Raw genomic sequence first — 17,856 nt, forward strand, 5'->3', positions numbered from 1 at the left:
GAAGTGATGTGTGGGGGCCTTCGCCTGTAATTCTGGCATTTGCAAGGTGGAGGCAGGAGGATCAGGAGTTCAAGGTTAGTTTCTGATCCATGAGATTCTGTCTCAAACTCCCCTCTCTCAATTAAAACGGAAAAAAATACTGATACATTTGAGAAAAATACTTTACCTAAGATATATATGAAGGACTACAGAGAGAGAGAGAAAGAGAAGCCATGCCAGGGCCTTCTGTGACTACAAACGAACTCAGATGCATGCACCAACTAGTGCATCTGGTTTTTCAGCCCAGCATGCTTTGCAAGCAGGTGCCCTTAACCCCTGAGTCATTTCTCCAGCCCTCCTTCTCACCTTCTGAAACTGTTACTTGAGAGAGACACCCAAGAGGGCCCAAAATCAAGGGCAGGGGAGGAACCACGGAATAGGGGCCTACTTGGCCGCGGGGTCCTAGCAGCACTAGGACAATTCCATCTGGGTGGCCGTCTGGCAGTTTTGTCTGAAGCTGCCCAGGCCGAGGCCCACCTGCAGGGTCCATGACTTGGGGCCAGCTTACCCTCTTTGGCTCCGTCCTTCTCACTGTGGTCCTATGACCCAAGCTTGTCTGGGGTATGCAGGGGGTACACTTAAGTTCTACGGCTCGGGGGGTGGGGGAGCACCAGAGGAGAGCATCTCTGGAGGTTCCACCGCTGGGGGAGGGGAGCACCTTTGGAGGTTCCACCGCTGGGGGAGGGGGGCATCTCTCGAGGTATCACTGCTGGGGGAAGGGGAGCACCTATTTCTCCGCTGGGAAGAAGGGGCATCTATCGAGTTTCCACTGCTGGAGGGAGGGGAGCACTCGGGAGTTAGCGTCGGCCGAGCGCGTCCCATCCCGGCGGTCGGTCTATCCCCGGTTTCCAGGGGCTTCGAGTGCGGGCGGCGGCTGCAGCCCAGAACGCTGTCTCGTCGGGGCCGGCTGCCCACTCATTCCTTTCTCATCGGGGTTACACCGGGACCACGGCCTTCCCGGGCTCCGCGGACCTGGACCCACGAGTAACGAGCGCGGCGCTGCGGAGGCGGACCCAGGGGCGGGGCGCGGGCGGGGCCTCCAGCGCTTCCCGGCCGGGGCGTGGCCTCGCCGTCGGGGGCGTGGCCTCGCGTACCTTCGCTCCGATTGGCTCCCGCGAGTGGGGCATTGTGGGTCGCCGCGCTCCTGCTGCCGTCCCCGCCGCCACCGCCACCGCTGTCCGCGCCTCATTATGTCGGGCTCTCCGGTAAAGCGTCAGAGGATGGAGTCCGCGCTGGACCAGCTCAAGCAGTTCACCACCGTGGTGGCGGACACGGGCGACTTCCACGGTGAGGGGCGACGAGTGGGCGGTCGGGCGGCGCATGCGCACTCCGCGAGCCGCGGCGCCACCAATTTTGGGGTCGGGGACCGGGTGCAAGTACCCAGGGCGGGACGTCACCTACGCCGGGGCCCGGATCATTGGTGGGTGGGCTGTGCGGCGGGTCAGGGTCAGCAGTGGCCGGGGTCTACAGTAGAGCGGGGTCTGGTGGCTTGGGGTCTGCAGTAGATCACCACGGTCTGGCGAATTGGGACTAGGGGTCTCTCGGAGTCAGTTGTGGTGGTCAGCCGACAGGTCTGAGACGGGTCGGGGGCTTGCTGTACAGCACCTGCTGTTTTGCAGCCTGTTGCACTGGCCTTCCTGAATTGCCCCCTAGTGTCTTTCAGTTGCAATTTCCTGTTGCAAGAGTCAGACATGATGCATATGCTAAAACAAGGTTGCCTTATTGTTAAAACTCAGATTAGATTTTCTTTGCTCCTTTTCTTGTCTTTTTGATGTTTTCGAGGTACAGTCTCACTCTAGCCCAAGCTGACCTGGAACTCACTCTGTAGTCCCAGGCTGGCCTCGAACTCACAGTGACCCTTCCGAGTGCGCCCCCACGCCCGGCCTATTTTCTTTTCATTTATTATTTATTTGAGAGAGAGAAGGAGGCAGAGAGAGAGAGAATGATTGTGCCACGCCTCTAACCACTGCAAACAAACTTCAGTTGCAATGCACCACCTTGTGCATCTGGTTTACACTGGGGAGTCGAACCTGGGTCCTTAGGCTTCACAAGTGCTGTAACCACTAAGTCATCCCTCCAGTCCTTATTTTCTTTTCCTCTTCTTCTTCTTCTTTTTGTTTTGTTTTGTTTTCTGAGGTAGAGTCCAGGCCTGAGACTATTTCCTTTTTTATTTATTTATTTATTTATTAGAGAGAGAGAGAGAGAGAGAGAGAGAGAGGAGAGAGAGTGGGCGCGCCTGGGCCTCCAGCTACTGCTAACGAACTCCAGATGGATGCGCCCTCCTTGTGCATGGCTTACGTAGGTCCTGGGGAATTGAACCGGGAACCTTTGGCTTTGCAGGAAAACCCCTTAGCCACAAAGCCATCTCTCCAGCCCCCTATTTTTGGGGAAACAGGGTCTTGCTATGTCCAGGCAGTCCTCCTGTCTTAGCCTTCTGAGTTCTGGATCAGGCTGTGCCATCACACCCAGCACCAGTCTCAGATTTTCCTGGGCTTGGAGAGGATGTGGAAGACAAGCAGAAAGTCTCGCATTGTTAATCCTCAGCCCTCAGTCTTGCAGGGCTGTGTAGGTGAGCTTGTTTCCACTTGTTTGCTGTGAGAAATGACTGAGGAAATGCTCCACAGCTGTGAGTGCCCGGTACACAAGGGCCTTCGGCTCTTTTCTGCTTTCTCATGGTGACTTGAGAAACAGGCCTTTAATTCCTCCTCACTGAGTAAGTGCATTGTTTATCTCCAAGTACCTCACAGAGTGATTAGGCATATTTGGGCTGCCTCAATATAAAGGACAGACTCAAAGAGGTCTAACAGCAGGCACCAAACCCGTCTGGCAGAATGTGCGTTTTGTCAGAGGCTATGGGAGAACCAGCCAAGGACCCTTGAAGTTTGTGACTTAAGGTGCAGATCTCTCTGGGTTACCACAATTACAAGGCGTGTCAGAAAAGTAGCTATACCTGTTATAGCCCCTCACCTTTCTTCTTAGCACTGTGAATAATTTGTAGCATGAACAGGGCCCAAGTAGAACAGAACATACGTACCTCTGACAGTGCGGAGACATCCCCTGAATTACCTGAGTCAGTGTTGTAAGTTTCTGTTTCCTTTTTTTAATGGTTTTTCAAGGCAGGGTCTTCCTCTAGCCCAGGCTGATTTAGAACTCACTCTGTAGCCCCAGGTTGGCCTGGAACTCTGGGGACTCTTCCCACCTCAGTTTCTCTAATGCTGAGATTAAAGGTGTGCATCACCTTACCTGGTTTTCCATTCCATTCCATCCTCTTTTTTTTTTTTTTTTTTTTTTTTTAAAGTGGTCTCAAGTAGCCTGGGATGGACTTAAACACCTGACCCTGATTCTGTCTCCTGAGGATTGGGATTACAGGCATATGACGCTGTGCCTAGTCAAGTGCTCAGGCTGTTTTTGTTTGTTGTTTTTGCATGTGCTGTGTGTACATGTGAATTAGTGTATGAGCATATGTGTGTGTGCACATTTATGTGGAGGTCAGAGGTTAGTGTTGTTTTCCTCAATCATTCTTCACATTATTATTTTTGTTTTGTTGTTTGAGGTAGATAATAAGAGTTTTGTTTTTTTTTTTTTTTTTTTTTTTTTTGGTTTTTTCAAGGTAGAGTCTCACTCTGGTCGAGGCTGACCTGGAATTAACTCTGTAGTCTCAGGGTGGCCTCGAACTCATGGCGATCCTCCTACCTCTGCCTCCCGAGTGCTGGGATTAAAGGTGTGCACCACCACGCCTGGCTTAAGAGTTACTTTTTAATATATGTATATTTTTATTGACAACTTCTATACTTACAGACAATAAACCATGGTATTTCCCTCCCCTCCCCCACCTCCCCCTTCATAACTCTGCTCTCTGTCATACCCCCTCCCTCTCTCTATTAGTGTCTCTTTTAATTTGATGTCATCATCTTTTTCTCCTATTATGAGGGTCTTGTGTGGGTATTGCTAGGCACTGTGAGGTCATGGATATTGAGGCCAAATTCTGTCCGGACAGTTGTATGTAAGGAGTAGCACCCTTCTTTTGGCTCTTAACACTAAGAGTTATTTTTATATGCTGTAAATATTAAGTGAAGTAAACTATCTCCAGTTGATGACAATGAAAAATAATTTTATTGAAAATGAAACATAAGATTTTTAAAAATTTTATTTCTATTATTCCCTTAGGTTTTTTTTTGTTTGTTTGTTTTGTTTTTTTGGAGACAGGATCTCACTGTAGCCCAGGCTGACCTGGAACTCACCTCACTCTGTATCTCATTTGGCCACAAATGCGTAGTGATTTTCCTGAGCCTCTCGAGTGTTGAGATGAAAGATGTGAGCCACCATGCTCTGCTAAAAGATTCATTTCTCAATGAATCTTAGCAATTTTATTCATTTTAAAATATTTATTTGAGAGAGAGATGGGCACGCCACTGTCTCCTGCCTCATCAGACAAGCTCCAGATACATGCACCACTTTGTGCATCTGGCTTTTTTTTTTTTTTTTGGTTATTTGAGGTAGGGTCTCACTCTAGCCCAGGCTGACCTGGAATTCACTGTGGAATCTCAGGGTGGCCTTGAATTCATGGTGATCCTTTTACCTCTGCCTTCTGAGTACTGGGATTAAAGGCATGTGTTACCACACCTGGCTGCATCTGGCTTTATGTGGGTACTGAGGGATTGAAACTCAGACCATCAGGGTTTGCAAGCAAGTGCCTTCAACCACTGAGCCATCTCCTCAGCCCCAAACAACAATTTTATTTTAAAATGCATTCATTGAAAGCATAAGTTAATACAATGAATTTATTGTAAAACAGTTTATGAGGTTTGAGATCTGTATTTTGGAAAGTTCTTAATTCCTGGGGGGTAATAGGCACCTGAAAATGGAATCCAGACTCTAATATTCTTCCCAGAACCTTCCCCTTTTTTTGGAATCTTCTGACCCTTGGGCCCTGAAGTCCATGTGCGTGTGTGTGAGGTGGTGGTGGTAGAGCTGGAGACCAAGTCCAGGGTGTTGCATTTGCTAGGTATGTGCTCTACCACTGAGCTCTATCTCTAGCCCCTTGGTTTTATAATTTTTGAATTTTATTTTATTTTTCATTTGTTTTGTCTGTTTTTTTGTTTTGTTTTGTTTTGTTTTTTGAGGTAGGTTCTCACTCTTGCCCAAGCTGACTTAGAATTCACTATGTAGTTTCAGGGTGGCCTCAAACTCACCATTATCCTCCTGAGTGTGCTGGGATTAGAGGCATGCACACTTATTTTATGTTTTGTTGCTGGTTTTTTTTTTTTTTTAATTTTTTTTTTTACTTATTAGAGACAGGAGGAGAGAAAGAGAAAATGGGCACACCAGGGCCTCTAGCAACTGCAAATGAACTCCAGATGCATGTGCCACCTTATGTATCTAGCTTACTTGGGACCTGGAGAATTAAATCTGGGTCCTTAGGCTTCACAGGCATGCACCTTAACCACTAAGCCCTCTCTCCAGCCCTGGTTTGTTTTCTTGAGATAGAGTTTCACTCTAGCTCAGGCTGACCTGGAATTCACTATGCAGTCTCAGGGTGGCCTCATACAGCAATCCTCTTATTTCTGCCTCCCAAGTGCTGGGATTAAAGACATCTGCCACCACATTTGGCTTTATTTTTATTTATTATTATTATTTCTTTTTTAAGGTAGGGTCTCACTCTAGCCCAGGTTGACCTGGAACTCACTATGGAGTCTCAGGGTGGCCTCGAACCCACGGCAATACTCCTACCTCTGCTTCCCTAGTGCTGGGAGTAAAGGCGTGCACCACCACGCCTGGCTATTATTATTTTTAAAAATATTTATTTTCAAGCACACACACAGAAAGAGAGAGAGAGAATATGGCTGTGCTAGAGCCTTCAGCCACTACAAATAAACTCCAGATGTATGTGTTACCTTGTGCCTCTGGGTTTATGTGGTTACTAGGGAATTGAACCCTGGTCCTTGGGCTTTATAGCCAAGTGCCTTAGCCATTTTATATATATTTTTTTATTTTTTATTTATTTGAGAGAGAGAATGGGCATGCCAGGGCCTTCAGCCACTGCAAACGAACTCCAGACACACGTGCCACCTTGTGCACTTGGTTTACGTGGATAGTGGGGAATCAAACTTGGGTTCTTAGGCTTCACAGATAATCACCTTAACCTCTAAGCCCTCTCTCCGGTCCTGGTTTTATAATTTTATAATGTTTTGGTCATTGTTTTTTCAGGCGCCTTAACCATGAAGCTGTGTCTTCAGCCCTAGTCTTTCTGTTTTTTTGAGACATTTTACTCTAGCTCAGAGTGACCAGGAAATCACTTCGCAGCCTAGGCTGGCCTCCAGCTACAATGGTCTTCCTATCTCGGCCTCCTGAATATTAAAGTAAGGGTGTGAGCCACCATGCCGGGCTGTACAGTGGTTTCAGGGCGTCCTCAGTAGACTCTGGCACACCTAAGCCAGCACCACTCCAGAGCACATTTCCCCCCAACTTGTTATTTTGAAATAATTACAGACTCACAGAAATTGCAAAATTAGCCCATGACCCTTTCACTCAGTTCCCCCAGTGATGTCCAAATCAGGAAGCAGACACTGGCGTGAGCCATGCAGGTTGTCGGCTGCAGTTACATAACATAGTTTTGTGTTAGCGGCATGACGATCTGGAACCAGCTGTGTTGTTCACAGAACTCCTTGGTGCTCAGAAAGGCTGCCCACCCTGTCCCCTGCCAACCCTTAGTCTGCTGCATCTCTCGTTTTGTCACAGAGGACACTGAGTTGGGTTCAGTGGTGTAATACCAGCACCAGAAAGGACAAGGCAGGAAGAAACTTTGTGGCCAGCTTGGGGGCTACATGATGAGATCATGTCTCAAAAACATAAATAGGGGCTGGAGAGATGGCTTAGCAGTTAAGGTGATTGCCTGCAAAGCCAAAGGACCCAGGTTCGATTCCCCAGGACCCACATAAGTCAGATACACAAGATGGTTCATGTGTCTGGAGTTCATTTCCAGTGGCTAGAGACCCTGGTGTGCCCATTCTTTCTTTCTCACTCCGTCTCTTTATCTCTCAAATAAATAAAAATAAAATATTTAGCCAGGCGTGGTAGCGCATGCCTTTTAATCCCAGCATTCGGGAGGCAGAGGTAGGAGATTCCCTGTGAGTTCAAGGCCACCCTGAGACTTCATAGTGAATTCCAGGTCAGCCTGAGCTAGAGTAAAGCTCTACCTCAAAAATAAGCAAATAAATAAATAAAAATAAAGTGCTTGCTTTTTTTCTCTATCAAATAAATAAACTAAAACAGGGCCGGGCATGGTCATGCATGCCTTTTAATACCCGTACTTGGGTGGCAGAGGTAAGAGACTCACTGTGAGTTCAAGGCCATCCTGAGACTACATAGTGAGTCAATTCCAGGTCAGCCTGGGCTAGAGCAAAACCCTACCTCAAGAAGGTTCCCCTTTAAGAATTAACAAAAGAAAAAAATGTGAGTTTGAGGCCAGGCTGCGGCTACATAGTGAATTCCAGGTCAGCCTGAGCTGTAGTGAGACCCTACCTCAGAGGAAAAAAAAAAAAGAAAGTTCTGAGCTGTTGCATTGCTGCTGCCATAGCTGGACACCCATGGCTTTGGGCCTGCTCTTCCTGTGTGCTTTGACAGCAGCCAGATCAAGCTTCACTGGCCTTGCTGAGTTCCTGAAAAAAACTAGTATGTTGAAAGCTCTATGGCCATGTGTAATCATAGCAGTCACAGAAGGTAGAGGCAGAAAGATCAGGAGTTCACAGTTATCCTTGATGGTGAGTTCAAAACCAGCCTGAGCTACATGAAGGGCTGGCTAGGTGTGGTGGTGCATGCCTTTAATTCGTTAAGCTGAGGTAGGACGATCACTATGAGTTTGAGGCCACCCTGAGACTACAGAATGAGTTCCAGGTTACCCTGAGCTAGAGTACAACCCTACTTTGAAACCATCCCCCCCCCCAAAAAAAAAGAAAGGGCTGCAAGAGATGGTTTAACAGTTAAAGCACTTGCCTGCAAAGCCTAAGGACCCAGGTTCAATTCCCTAGATCCCATGTAAACCAGATGCACATTGTGGCACATATGTCTGGAGTTCATTTGTAGTGGCTAGAGGCCCTGGTGTGCCCATTCTCTCCCTCCTTCCCTCGCTCCCTCCCTCCCTGTCTTTCTCTCTCATAAATAAATAGAAATAAAATATTAAAAGAAGAAAAGAAAAGCCGGAGTGTGGTGGCACATGCCTTTAATCCCAGCAGTGGGGAGGCAGAGAGGAGAATCACCATGAGTTTGAGGCCATCCTGAGACTACATAGTGAATTACAGGTTGGTCTTGTCTAGAAAGAAAAGGAAGGAAGGAAGGAAAAGAAATAATTTGAGTTGAAGCTAGCTGTTCAGTGTCAAGCTCTGGGTTTTTTAAAAATATTTTATTTTTATTAATTTGAAAGAGAGGCAGATAAAGAATGAGCATGCCAGGGCCTCCAGCCACTGTAAGCAAACTCCAGACACATGCACCACTTTGTACATCTGGCTTACGTGGGTCCCGGAGAATTGAACCTGGGTTCTTTGGCTTTGCAGGCAAGTGCCTTAACCACTAGGCCGTGTTTCCAGCCTCTCTGAGCTTTCTGCCAGTAATTTTTGGATCAGTGCGCCTCCTAGTGGCTATTGGTCAGTAGGACATATTTTGATAACAACCCAGGGATGTCATGCTTCAGCCCCAGTGTGCTAAAACTTACCTTTTATAGTAGACTGCTCTGGGTGCTTAGTCTTTGTGTATGTGGTGTGTACTGCGCATGTATGATCTGTGTGCTTGTTGCTTCAGTCCAGCTGACAATCAAATTAACTTCCACATCCGCTTTCTAAACTTCCTTCCATAGCTATTGATGAGTACAAACCCCAGGATGCCACCACCAACCCATCCCTCATCCTGGCTGCAGCACAGATGCCTGCCTACCAAGAGCTGGTGGAGGAGGCCATCACCTATGGCAAGAAGCTCGGTGGGTGAGTGCCAAGGCCAGGAGTCCTGGTAGGCCCTGCTCCTCTAGTTGGCCTTGATTCCCTCCCTGGCCAGTGCTGTCTTAGTTCTTCACTAGAGTGTGATCTGCATGGAGTAAACTGCACCCATTGTAAACACAGCTTGGACTCTTTCCAATGTGTGCAGCCCCCAGTTGTCTCCAGGTTCCTGGCTCTGGTGACCATGCTCTGCTATGGCTGTTGTTACTTCCCGACAGCACATCTGATGAGTTTCAGGAACTAGTGCAGTTGGTACAGCCATCGCCATATCTGGTGTTAGAACACACCCTTTTAGTCACTTGCCAGAATTTTCTCCAGGGCCTGTTTGCAGTGGGTTCCCTGCTGTCAGATCACCACAGAAATTGTGTTTATAGTTTTGTTGTATTTCCTTCCTTTCTTCCTCCCCATCCCCCCTCCCCTTTTTGTTGGTGGAGGTGGAGCGGAAAACGGTATCACCGAGGCTCAGGCTGACCATAAACTCCCTATGTAGCCCAAGCTGGCCTCAAACATGACATGGTCCTCATATCTCAGCCTCTTTAAGTGCAGGAATTCAGTCACACACCACCACACCCAGCTCCAAACTCAGTTTTGTTGAAGTGGAATTCCTATAAGCTTACCCTGATCATATGAAAATTTAATGAAAATCAGTGAACCCACTGTGCTGTGGTGAACATAAGGTGCAAGGCATTCTGTCCTTGTGCCTATTCTTTCCCAATGTCCCATTTGGCTGTCGAGCCAAGACCTTGAACTCACACTGTGCCTCGGCCTGAGTGCTGGGATTACAAGTGTGCACCAGAATGCTAGCCTCCCCTGTTCTTTTTCCTATTCATGTAGTTTCACCTCTTCCAGGTTAGATCATAAATGTGTAGCCTTTTTATACTACAGTTGTACATATTTATAAGGTGCAGTGTGAGAATGTGATACATGAAGACAGTATAGTCACTTTAGGGTGTTTTGCATTTCTCTTTCATGTGTGTTATTTATTTTGGGGGGGGGGAGGCTGGAGAGATGGCTTAGCAGTTAAGACGTTTGCCTGCAAAGCCAATGGATCCCGGTTCTATTCTCCAGGACCCACATTAGCCAGATGCACAAGGGGGCACATGCATCTGTAGTTTGTTTGCAGTGGCTGAAGGCCCTGGCGTGCCCATGCTCTCTCTCTCCACTGTTTTTATGCCTCTTTCTCTCAAATAAGTAAATAAAATAAATATATTTTAAAATGTTTAATTTTTTTTTTCTAATAGGCATGCCAGGGCTTCTAGCCTGAACAAATGAACTTGAGACACATGTGCCACCTTTTGCATCTTGCTTTATATGAGTACTGGAAAATCAAACCTGGGTCCTTTGGCTTTGCCAGCAAGTGCCTTAACTGCTAAGCCATCTCTCCAGCATTTTTTTTTTTTTTTTTACTATTTTTATTAATGTATTTGAGAGTCAGACAGGAGAGAGTATGGGTACATCAGAGCCCCCTGCCACTGCAAAGGAACTCCATACACACTCCACTTTGTGTATTTTGTTTTTAATGTGGGTACTGGGGAATCGAACCTGAGCTGTCAGGCTTGGCATGTAAGTGCCTTTACCTGCTGAGCCTTTTCTCCAGTCCTATTTGTGTCATTTCTTTGGGTTGAATGAAAGGTAATTTCATTAAAATGGCTGGAAAGATAAGAAAGTTCTAGAAATGATGGTGGTTCCCAGTAAGGTACATGTCCTTAATTAATGCTGACTTTTTTTTTTTTTTTTTGGTTTTTCTAGGTAGAGTCTCACTCAAGCTCAGGCTGACCTGGCATTCATTATGTAGTCTTGAATTCATGGTGATCCTCCTACCTCTGCCTCCCAAGTGCTGGGATTAAAGGTGTGTGCCACCACACCTGGCTTTGATGCTGACTTAGATGCACTTAAAATGATCATAATGGCAAGGTTTTTTTGTTAATGTTTGTTTGTTTCTTTCTTTTTAAAATATACTTACTTATTTTGGTTTTTCGAGGTAGGGTCTCACTCTGGCCCAGGCTGACCTGGAATTAACTCTGTAGTCTCAGGGTGGCCTTGAACTCATGGTGATCCTCCTACCTCTGCCTCCCGAGTGCTGGGATTAAAGCTGTGTACCACTGTGCCTGGCACGTTGGCAAGTTCTATCACAATAAAGTTTTTTTTTTTTTTTTTTTTTACTTTCCTTTCCTTTTTTTTTTTTTTTTTTCCCCTGAAGTAGGGTCTTGCTCTAGCCAAGGCTGACTTGGAACACACTATGTAGTTTCAGGCTGGCCTTGTACTTGCAGCAGTCCTCCTGAGGGCTGGATTTAAAGGTGTTCTTGACCACACCCAGCTCTTTTTTTTTTTTTTCTCTTTCCTTCTTTCACTTCCTCCTTTCTACTTTTCTCCCCTCCCTATATAGCCCAGACCAGCCCATGCAAGTTTGACCTCGTATTTGCAACTCTCAACTTCTGCTTCCTAAATGCTGAGACCACTGTCATGTACTACCAAGTGTAGTTAAAACAAGGTTTTTAGATTAAGAAAAGGGATGGAGGGAAAGTGACATGCAGAGAGATATGCATTTTTCCATAGGCTCCTTGCACAGCCTCACAAACTTTTAACCCGGCTTTTTTCCTCTGAATTTCAGGTCACAAGAGGACCAGATAAAAAATGCTATTGATAAACTTTTTGTATTGTTCGGAGCAGAAATTCTGAAGAAGATTCCAGGCCGGGTATCCACTGAAGTAGATGCAAGGTAGGTGGGTGGGGTGGGGAGGCATCAATGGTTTTGGAAGTGGTTTGTCCCTGAGATGTCCTAGTCATTTGATGGCCTAGAGCTCCTTGCTTACTGATGATCACATCTATGTCTGTGCCTGCGGGTCCCAGTAAAAAAGTCTTATCCTTGGGGCTGGAGAGATGGCTTAGCAGTTAAGGCACTTGCCCTTGAAGCCTAAGGAACCAGGTTCAATTCCTCAGAACCCACATAAGCCAGATGCACAAGGTAGCACGTGCGTCTGGAGTTTGCAGTGGCTGGAGACCCTGGTGCACCCATTCTCTCTCCCTCTCCTTCTTGGTTGCGAAATAAATAAAAAACTTAAAACAACAACAAAAAAGAACCAAGGGTCTGGTCCTAAGAATGGGTCTTTTCTTTTGTTCTGGTTCTTTTTTTGAGACTGGGACTCATATAGCCCAGATTGACCATGAACTCATTTGGCTCAAGGCTGACTCTGAATTCTGAGATTAAGAGCTGCTCCCCGAGTCATGCTATGCTCTGTGGGGAGTGGGGGGGGGGTCTTGCCTATAGAGCAGCTCAGCTCCAGGTCACTGCTAGTCCCGCTGTGCTCTGTGGGAAGTGGGGGGGGGGTCTTGCCTATAGAGCAGCTCAGCTCCAGGTCACTGCTAGTCCCGCTGTGCTCTGTGGGAAGTGGGGGGGGGGGGTCTTGCCTATAGAGCAGCTCAGCTCCAGGTCACCCTGCTAGTCCCGCTGTGCTCTGTGGGAAGTGGGGGGGGGGGGTCTTGCCTATAGAGCAGCTCAGCTCCAGGTCACCCTGCTAGTCCCGCTGTGCTCTGTGGGAAGTGGGGGGGGGCTTGCCTATAGAGCAGCTCAGCTCCAGGTCACTGCTAGTCCCGCTGTGCTCTGTGGGAAGTGGGGGGGGGGTCTTGCCTATAGAGCAGCTCAGCTCCAGGTCACCCTGCTAGTCCCGCTGTGCTCTGTGGGATGTGGGGGGGGGGCTTGCCTATAGAGCAGCTCAGCTCCAGGTCACCCTGCTAGTCCCGCTGTGCTCTGTGGGAAGTGGGGGGGGGGGGTCTTGCCTATAGAGCAGCTCAGCTCCAGGTCACCCTGCTAGTCCCGCTGTGCTCTGTGGGAAGTGGGGGGGGGGTCTTGCCTATAGAGCAGCTCAGCTCCAGGTCACCCTGCTAGTCCCGCTGTGCTCTGTGGGAAGTGGGGGGGGGGCTTGCCTATAGAGCAGCTCAGCTCCAGGTCACCCTGCTAGTCCCGCTGTGCTCTGTGGGAAGTGGGGGGGGGGGCTTGCCTATAGAGCAGCTCAGCTCCAGGTCACTGCTAGTCCCGCTGTGCTCTGTGGGAAGTGGGGGGGGGGCTTGCCTATAGAGCAGCTCAGCTCCAGGTCACCCTGCTAGTCCCGCTGTGCTCTGTGGGAAGTGGGGGGGGGGCTTGCCTATAGAGCAGCTCAGCTCCAGGCCACCCTGCTAGTCACGCATTCTCTTGGAGGAGATCAAATGTGATCTGAGGTGCCTAGAGTCCCCTTGCTTTCTCAGGCTATCCTTTGATAAGGATGGAATGGTGGCCCGTGCCAAGCGCCTCATCGAGCTGTACAAGGAAGCTGGAGTCGGCAAAGACAGAATCCTCATCAAGCTGTCCTCGACCTGGGAGGGAATTCAGGCTGGGAAGTAAGTGAGGGATTTGCAGAGTCTGTCACCTCTGGGTGGGCTCCAGTTCCTGGGGGCTGGGGTTGGGGTTGACTCATTGAGCTAGACCCAAATGGGGGGCCACTGCACATCAGCTGGCTGGGCTAGGAAGGACAGTCTCCTCTCCTCACCCACAGGTTTTGCCTTTTCAGTCTCCCTTCTGGGAGGTGAAGCCTAACTGTACAGTTTTTTAGAAATGGTGTTTATTTGCATGTGTGTAGCATATATTTGTATGTGTGGGTACTTCACTGATATATGTGCTGAGCGACCTCCCCATGCTCAACTTCACAGTTATTTAAAGAAACCAATTGTACTACAAATTAATATATTCAGAATGGAAGAGAAAAAACTCCTGTGATGTCTTACACAGTAGTAATCTCCAGTCCATGTTTGCTTGTTCCTTACTATGCCCCACAGAGCCACTGGTTTGCTTCTCTCTGGATTTGCCTATTCTGGATGTTTCTCATAAGCAGTAGGCAATACGTGGGCTTTTGTGTCTGGATCTTCCCACTCAGCACAATTTCGCACAGTGGCATGTCTCTGCTTTGTTCTGTTTTCTGGCTGGGCAGTATTCCCCTGGCTGGTAGGCCATGCCCATCATTCATCTGCTGTTGAACACATGACCTGTTGCCATGTTGGGCTGCTATGAGTAATGCTGTGGACACGGGCACACACATTTCGATGTGGGCCATGAGTTAGCATTTCTTTCGTGCATGCAGAGGCAGTCTTGATGGGCACATAATCGGTACAGGAGAGGAGACTTTTCCCCTTGGCTGACCCAACATGCTATGAGCTGCACCCAAGTGGCCACATGTTGGGGACACCTCTGAAGCTGGCCCCTGGTGATGGAATTTACGGCTAGAGCTGTCTGAGCACACACTTGGCTATTGCAACCCTCATCCTGGCCACATAGTGGCGTGCTCTCTGCTGTGTACTTGGGATCCACCCAGGATGTCCACAGTGCATGGGTGTGGGCATTGAGCAGGAGTCTTCACATACTATGACTTCTCGTGGGAGGTTCCGGGCTGTAGGCTTGTTGGAGTGTGTCCCCAAGAAGGGCTGGGTTCTAGCTGCCATGGGTGATAACTTGATTTCAACCTGGTCCTCCGTGCTGGAGCAGGCCAATGGTCACTTGGGACCACTCTCGCCTTTGCTGTCTTTTAATACGTGTGATGTAGAAAAATGTCAGTAACCCACTGTGTGGACACAGTCCTGCTAGACTCCAGGCTGAACCGGGGACAGTCCCATTCCTCCTTAGGGAAAGGACAGGTGCCCTGCGCGGGGCGGTTGCTCTCAGCTGTGCCCCGCCCCTCCCGTCCGCAGGGAGCTGGAGGAGCAGCATGGCATCCACTGCAACATGACGCTGCTCTTCTCCTTCGCCCAGGCTGTGGCCTGTGCCGAGGCGGGCGTGACGCTTATTTCCCCCTTTGTGGGGCGCATCCTTGACTGGCATGTGGCAAATACAGACAAGAAATCCTACGAGCCCATGGAGGACCCTGGTGAGCTGCCCTTTGAGATTGTGGGGGCGGGGCCTGACAAACCCCCCCCCCACACACACACACACAGTGTCCTGTGTCTTCTCAGAGCATTTCTAGAGGCTGTTCAGGCCATCCTGAAACAGGCCTATTTATCCTTCAGGGGTAAAGAGTGTCACCAAAATCTACAACTACTACAAGAAGTTTGGCTACAAGACCATCGTCATGGGTGCTTCCTTCCGCAACACGGGTGAGATCAAAGCACTGGCAGGCTGTGACTTCCTCACCATCTCCCCCAAGCTCCTGGGGGAGCTCCTCAAGGACAGCGCCAAGCTGGCGCCTGCTCTCTCCATCAAGGCGGGTAAGGCCGAGGGGTCTGGCTGGTAAGCTTATGTAATCAGGTCCAGCCCAGAGCCCTCAGGGGCTCGTGTAGCCCAGGGTAAGGAGGGTGAGGTTCAGCATTTCACTCAAGCCACTGGCTCTAGGGCTGGGAGCAAGGTTGGGCCCTAATGGGATGAGGTGTGGTCTGAAGTATAGTTCCAAGCCCAAGGTCAGGCAAGCATGGAAAGCTGTGGTGCTCCCCCAGCCCAGGCCAGTGACTTGGAGAAGATACATCTGGATGAGAAGGCCTTCCGCTGGCTGCACAATGAGGACCAGATGGCTGTGGAGAAGCTCTCTGACGGGATCCGCAAGTTCGCTGCCGATGCTGTGAAGCTGGAGCGGATGCTGACAGTGAGTCTCCCGTGGGCGGCCCTGGCATGCTGACCTATCTTGGTGGAGTCAAGGCCCATGCAGCATTTGTGATACATGCCTGTGACACCAGCACTCAGGAGGGTATAGGGGGCTGAGGGGATGTTTCAGTGATTAAAGACGCTTGCAAAGCCTGCCACCTCATCTTGATTCCCTAGCAACTAGGCAGAGCCAGATGAAAAGTAGCACATGTATGGCACCCGTGTTACATTGCAAGTGTCAGACTAACATGGGCTATATAGTAGAGCAAGGCACTGTCTCAAAAAAAACACACACAAAGCTTTCTGTAGGAACTCTAGATCTGTTTCCTGCCATCTGGTGAGGGGCCTGCGAAGGCCTTAGGTCTTGGCCAGGGCTCTGCAGGCATTGTAGCTGTGAAATGTGTGTGGGGGGGGGGATAAGGACTTGATTCCGGTTCTGCTTACTTCCAGGAACGAATGTTTAGCGCAGAGAACGGGAAATAGGGCAGCGCCTGAGGCTGGACCCCAGACTTGCACTGCCTGTGAACTGGGGCCTAACTGCACAAGAAGGAGGAATCTTGCATTTTTTAGCAATCCGAGCAGGGATGGATCATAGGTTTCTGTTTTGACATGGAAATTTGCCTACTTGATTAAAGCAGTTGCTTTTCCTGTGCTGTGTTTCATTTCACTGTCCCCCTGAGCACCCAGTGTTGTCTGATTGGGGCCAAGAATGGGTGACCCAGCATCCCTACTGTGTGAACGCAAGCTTGGCCACAAGTGGGAAATGACGTTTGGATAGGTGGCTGGGACTTCTGACGTTGAAAGTGGGACCCTTCCATGCCTGTTGTTCCTGTGTCCCAGGCACACAGGGTGGAGTGGGAGGGCAGATGGCGGGCCCTGCTCCTGGAGTGCCACAGCCACAGCACTAAGAGCACTGTAGAGTCTGGCCTGCCCAGTGTCCAGTTCCCTGCACTGTTCCCAGTGGTCCTGTGGTGTGTCCAGGTTCAAAGGGGCAGTGGCGCCACCTTCTGGGGACAGCACAGCATACAAGATGCCAGCTGTGTATGGGCATGGCAAAATTGCATTTCCTCTGAACTGAAACATCTCTTTCTAAAGGAGGGAAACTCTTGAAGTGAAAGGATTAAAAGAGCCCTTCAGCAAGGTTATAAAAGCAGTAAGCAACTGTGGGAAGAAGACACATCAGTAGGCCAGACTGCATGCAAGTGGTACAGGAGGATCTGGGGATGTGGCTTCCCCGAGTCACCCATGCTGGGGTGGGCTTTTTAGTGATGCTGCTGTTTTTGAGTCACCTATGCTCCTGTAAGCAACCCCTCAATAATATTCTTACAACCCCAATAAACTCTTTGGTTCACCAAGCCGGACTGGGGTGGAATCATTTCTAAACATTTTAATTGATAGTTTCCATTCATACACACAATGAAGGATGATAGAATCCCTTCCTGGAATCATTTCTTTGGTCTGTTGCTCGTGCCCCATCTGGAGTACACAGACACTTGCTTATCTGCCCAGAAAGGCACACAACAAGCCCAGGGTGGAACACGTGAGTGAGGGCATGCAGTCAGGCTGCTGGGGGAGCGAGGCACAGCTATGGCTGCGGGCACGGCTGGCCAGAGGATGGAGGGCGTGAGGCTGGCACCACTCTCCTCCCCTGCCAAGCTTGGGTCCCTGTACCCCATGACCTGCCTGTATCAAGCTCTGGGAAGTCCCACAAGGCCCCACTTGCTGAGACCAGCAATAGGGAAGGTTAATGAGGCAGATACCCCCACCCCGAGACACCCACCATAGGCTACTGCATCAGAGCCGGTACTGGTCTGTCCCCAGCCTGGCTCTAGTAGCCCAGTGCAGCTGGGCTCTCACTGCCCATGGTCAAGACCTGCAGAAGCAATGCCGCTTGAGGCTAGCCTGCCCTAGTTTATGGGCACAGCCTCACACCTATACCATAACCAACCATGCTGAGTACCTCCCACCCTTTATCTACACCGCCGTTAACCAAGGCATCCCACAGCACCTCAGCCCTTCCCTTTGAACTAGGAATGGTGTGTCCTACAAGAACACCAAGGGACTTTTAGTTCCCATCTGGGGACAATGGTAAAGTTTGTAAACCTAATAAAGTTTACCTACTTGGATGATACAGTAGAGCTGCATACCCCTCACCACTCAACATTCCTGCCCTCCACAACCAGCAACTTACTATCTGATTTGCATCTGCTGTGTACTTCATAAAAACAGCCGTAC

General features: G+C 49.2%; 1 protein-coding gene across 1 annotated transcript; it reads left to right on the plus strand.

Moving 5' to 3' along the window:
* Positions 1–1,148: 1,148 nt before the first annotated feature.
* On the plus strand, positions 1,149–16,269 carry Taldo1 (transaldolase 1). The gene is made up of 8 exons (XM_004654172.3): positions 1,149–1,326; positions 8,888–9,011; positions 11,635–11,742; positions 13,266–13,397; positions 14,739–14,914; positions 15,054–15,251; positions 15,477–15,622; positions 16,072–16,269. Exons 1-8 carry the CDS (start codon positions 1,230–1,232, stop codon positions 16,102–16,104), a joined length of 1,014 nt encoding a protein of 337 aa, XP_004654229.1. The 5' UTR covers positions 1,149–1,229; the 3' UTR covers positions 16,105–16,269.
* The last annotated feature ends 1,587 nt before the right edge of the window (positions 16,270–17,856 follow it).

Source organism: Jaculus jaculus, chromosome 1, assembly GCF_020740685.1.
Source record: "Jaculus jaculus isolate mJacJac1 chromosome 1, mJacJac1.mat.Y.cur, whole genome shotgun sequence".
Classification (NCBI taxonomy): domain Eukaryota; kingdom Metazoa; phylum Chordata; class Mammalia; order Rodentia; family Dipodidae; genus Jaculus; species Jaculus jaculus.

Bases quoted from the DNA above. Each gene is read 5' to 3' on its own strand.
- Taldo1 (XM_004654172.3), top strand. From the start codon at position 1,230: ATGTCGGGCTCTCCGGTAAAGCGTCAGAGGATGGAGTCCGCGCTGGAC. The intron at 9,012-11,634 runs GTGAGTGCCAAG...TCTGAATTTCAG, and splicing joins TATGGCAAGAAGCTCGGTGG to GTCACAAGAGGACCAGATAA. The intron at 14,915-15,053 runs GTGAGCTGCCCT...TTTATCCTTCAG, and splicing joins CGAGCCCATGGAGGACCCTG to GGGTAAAGAGTGTCACCAAA.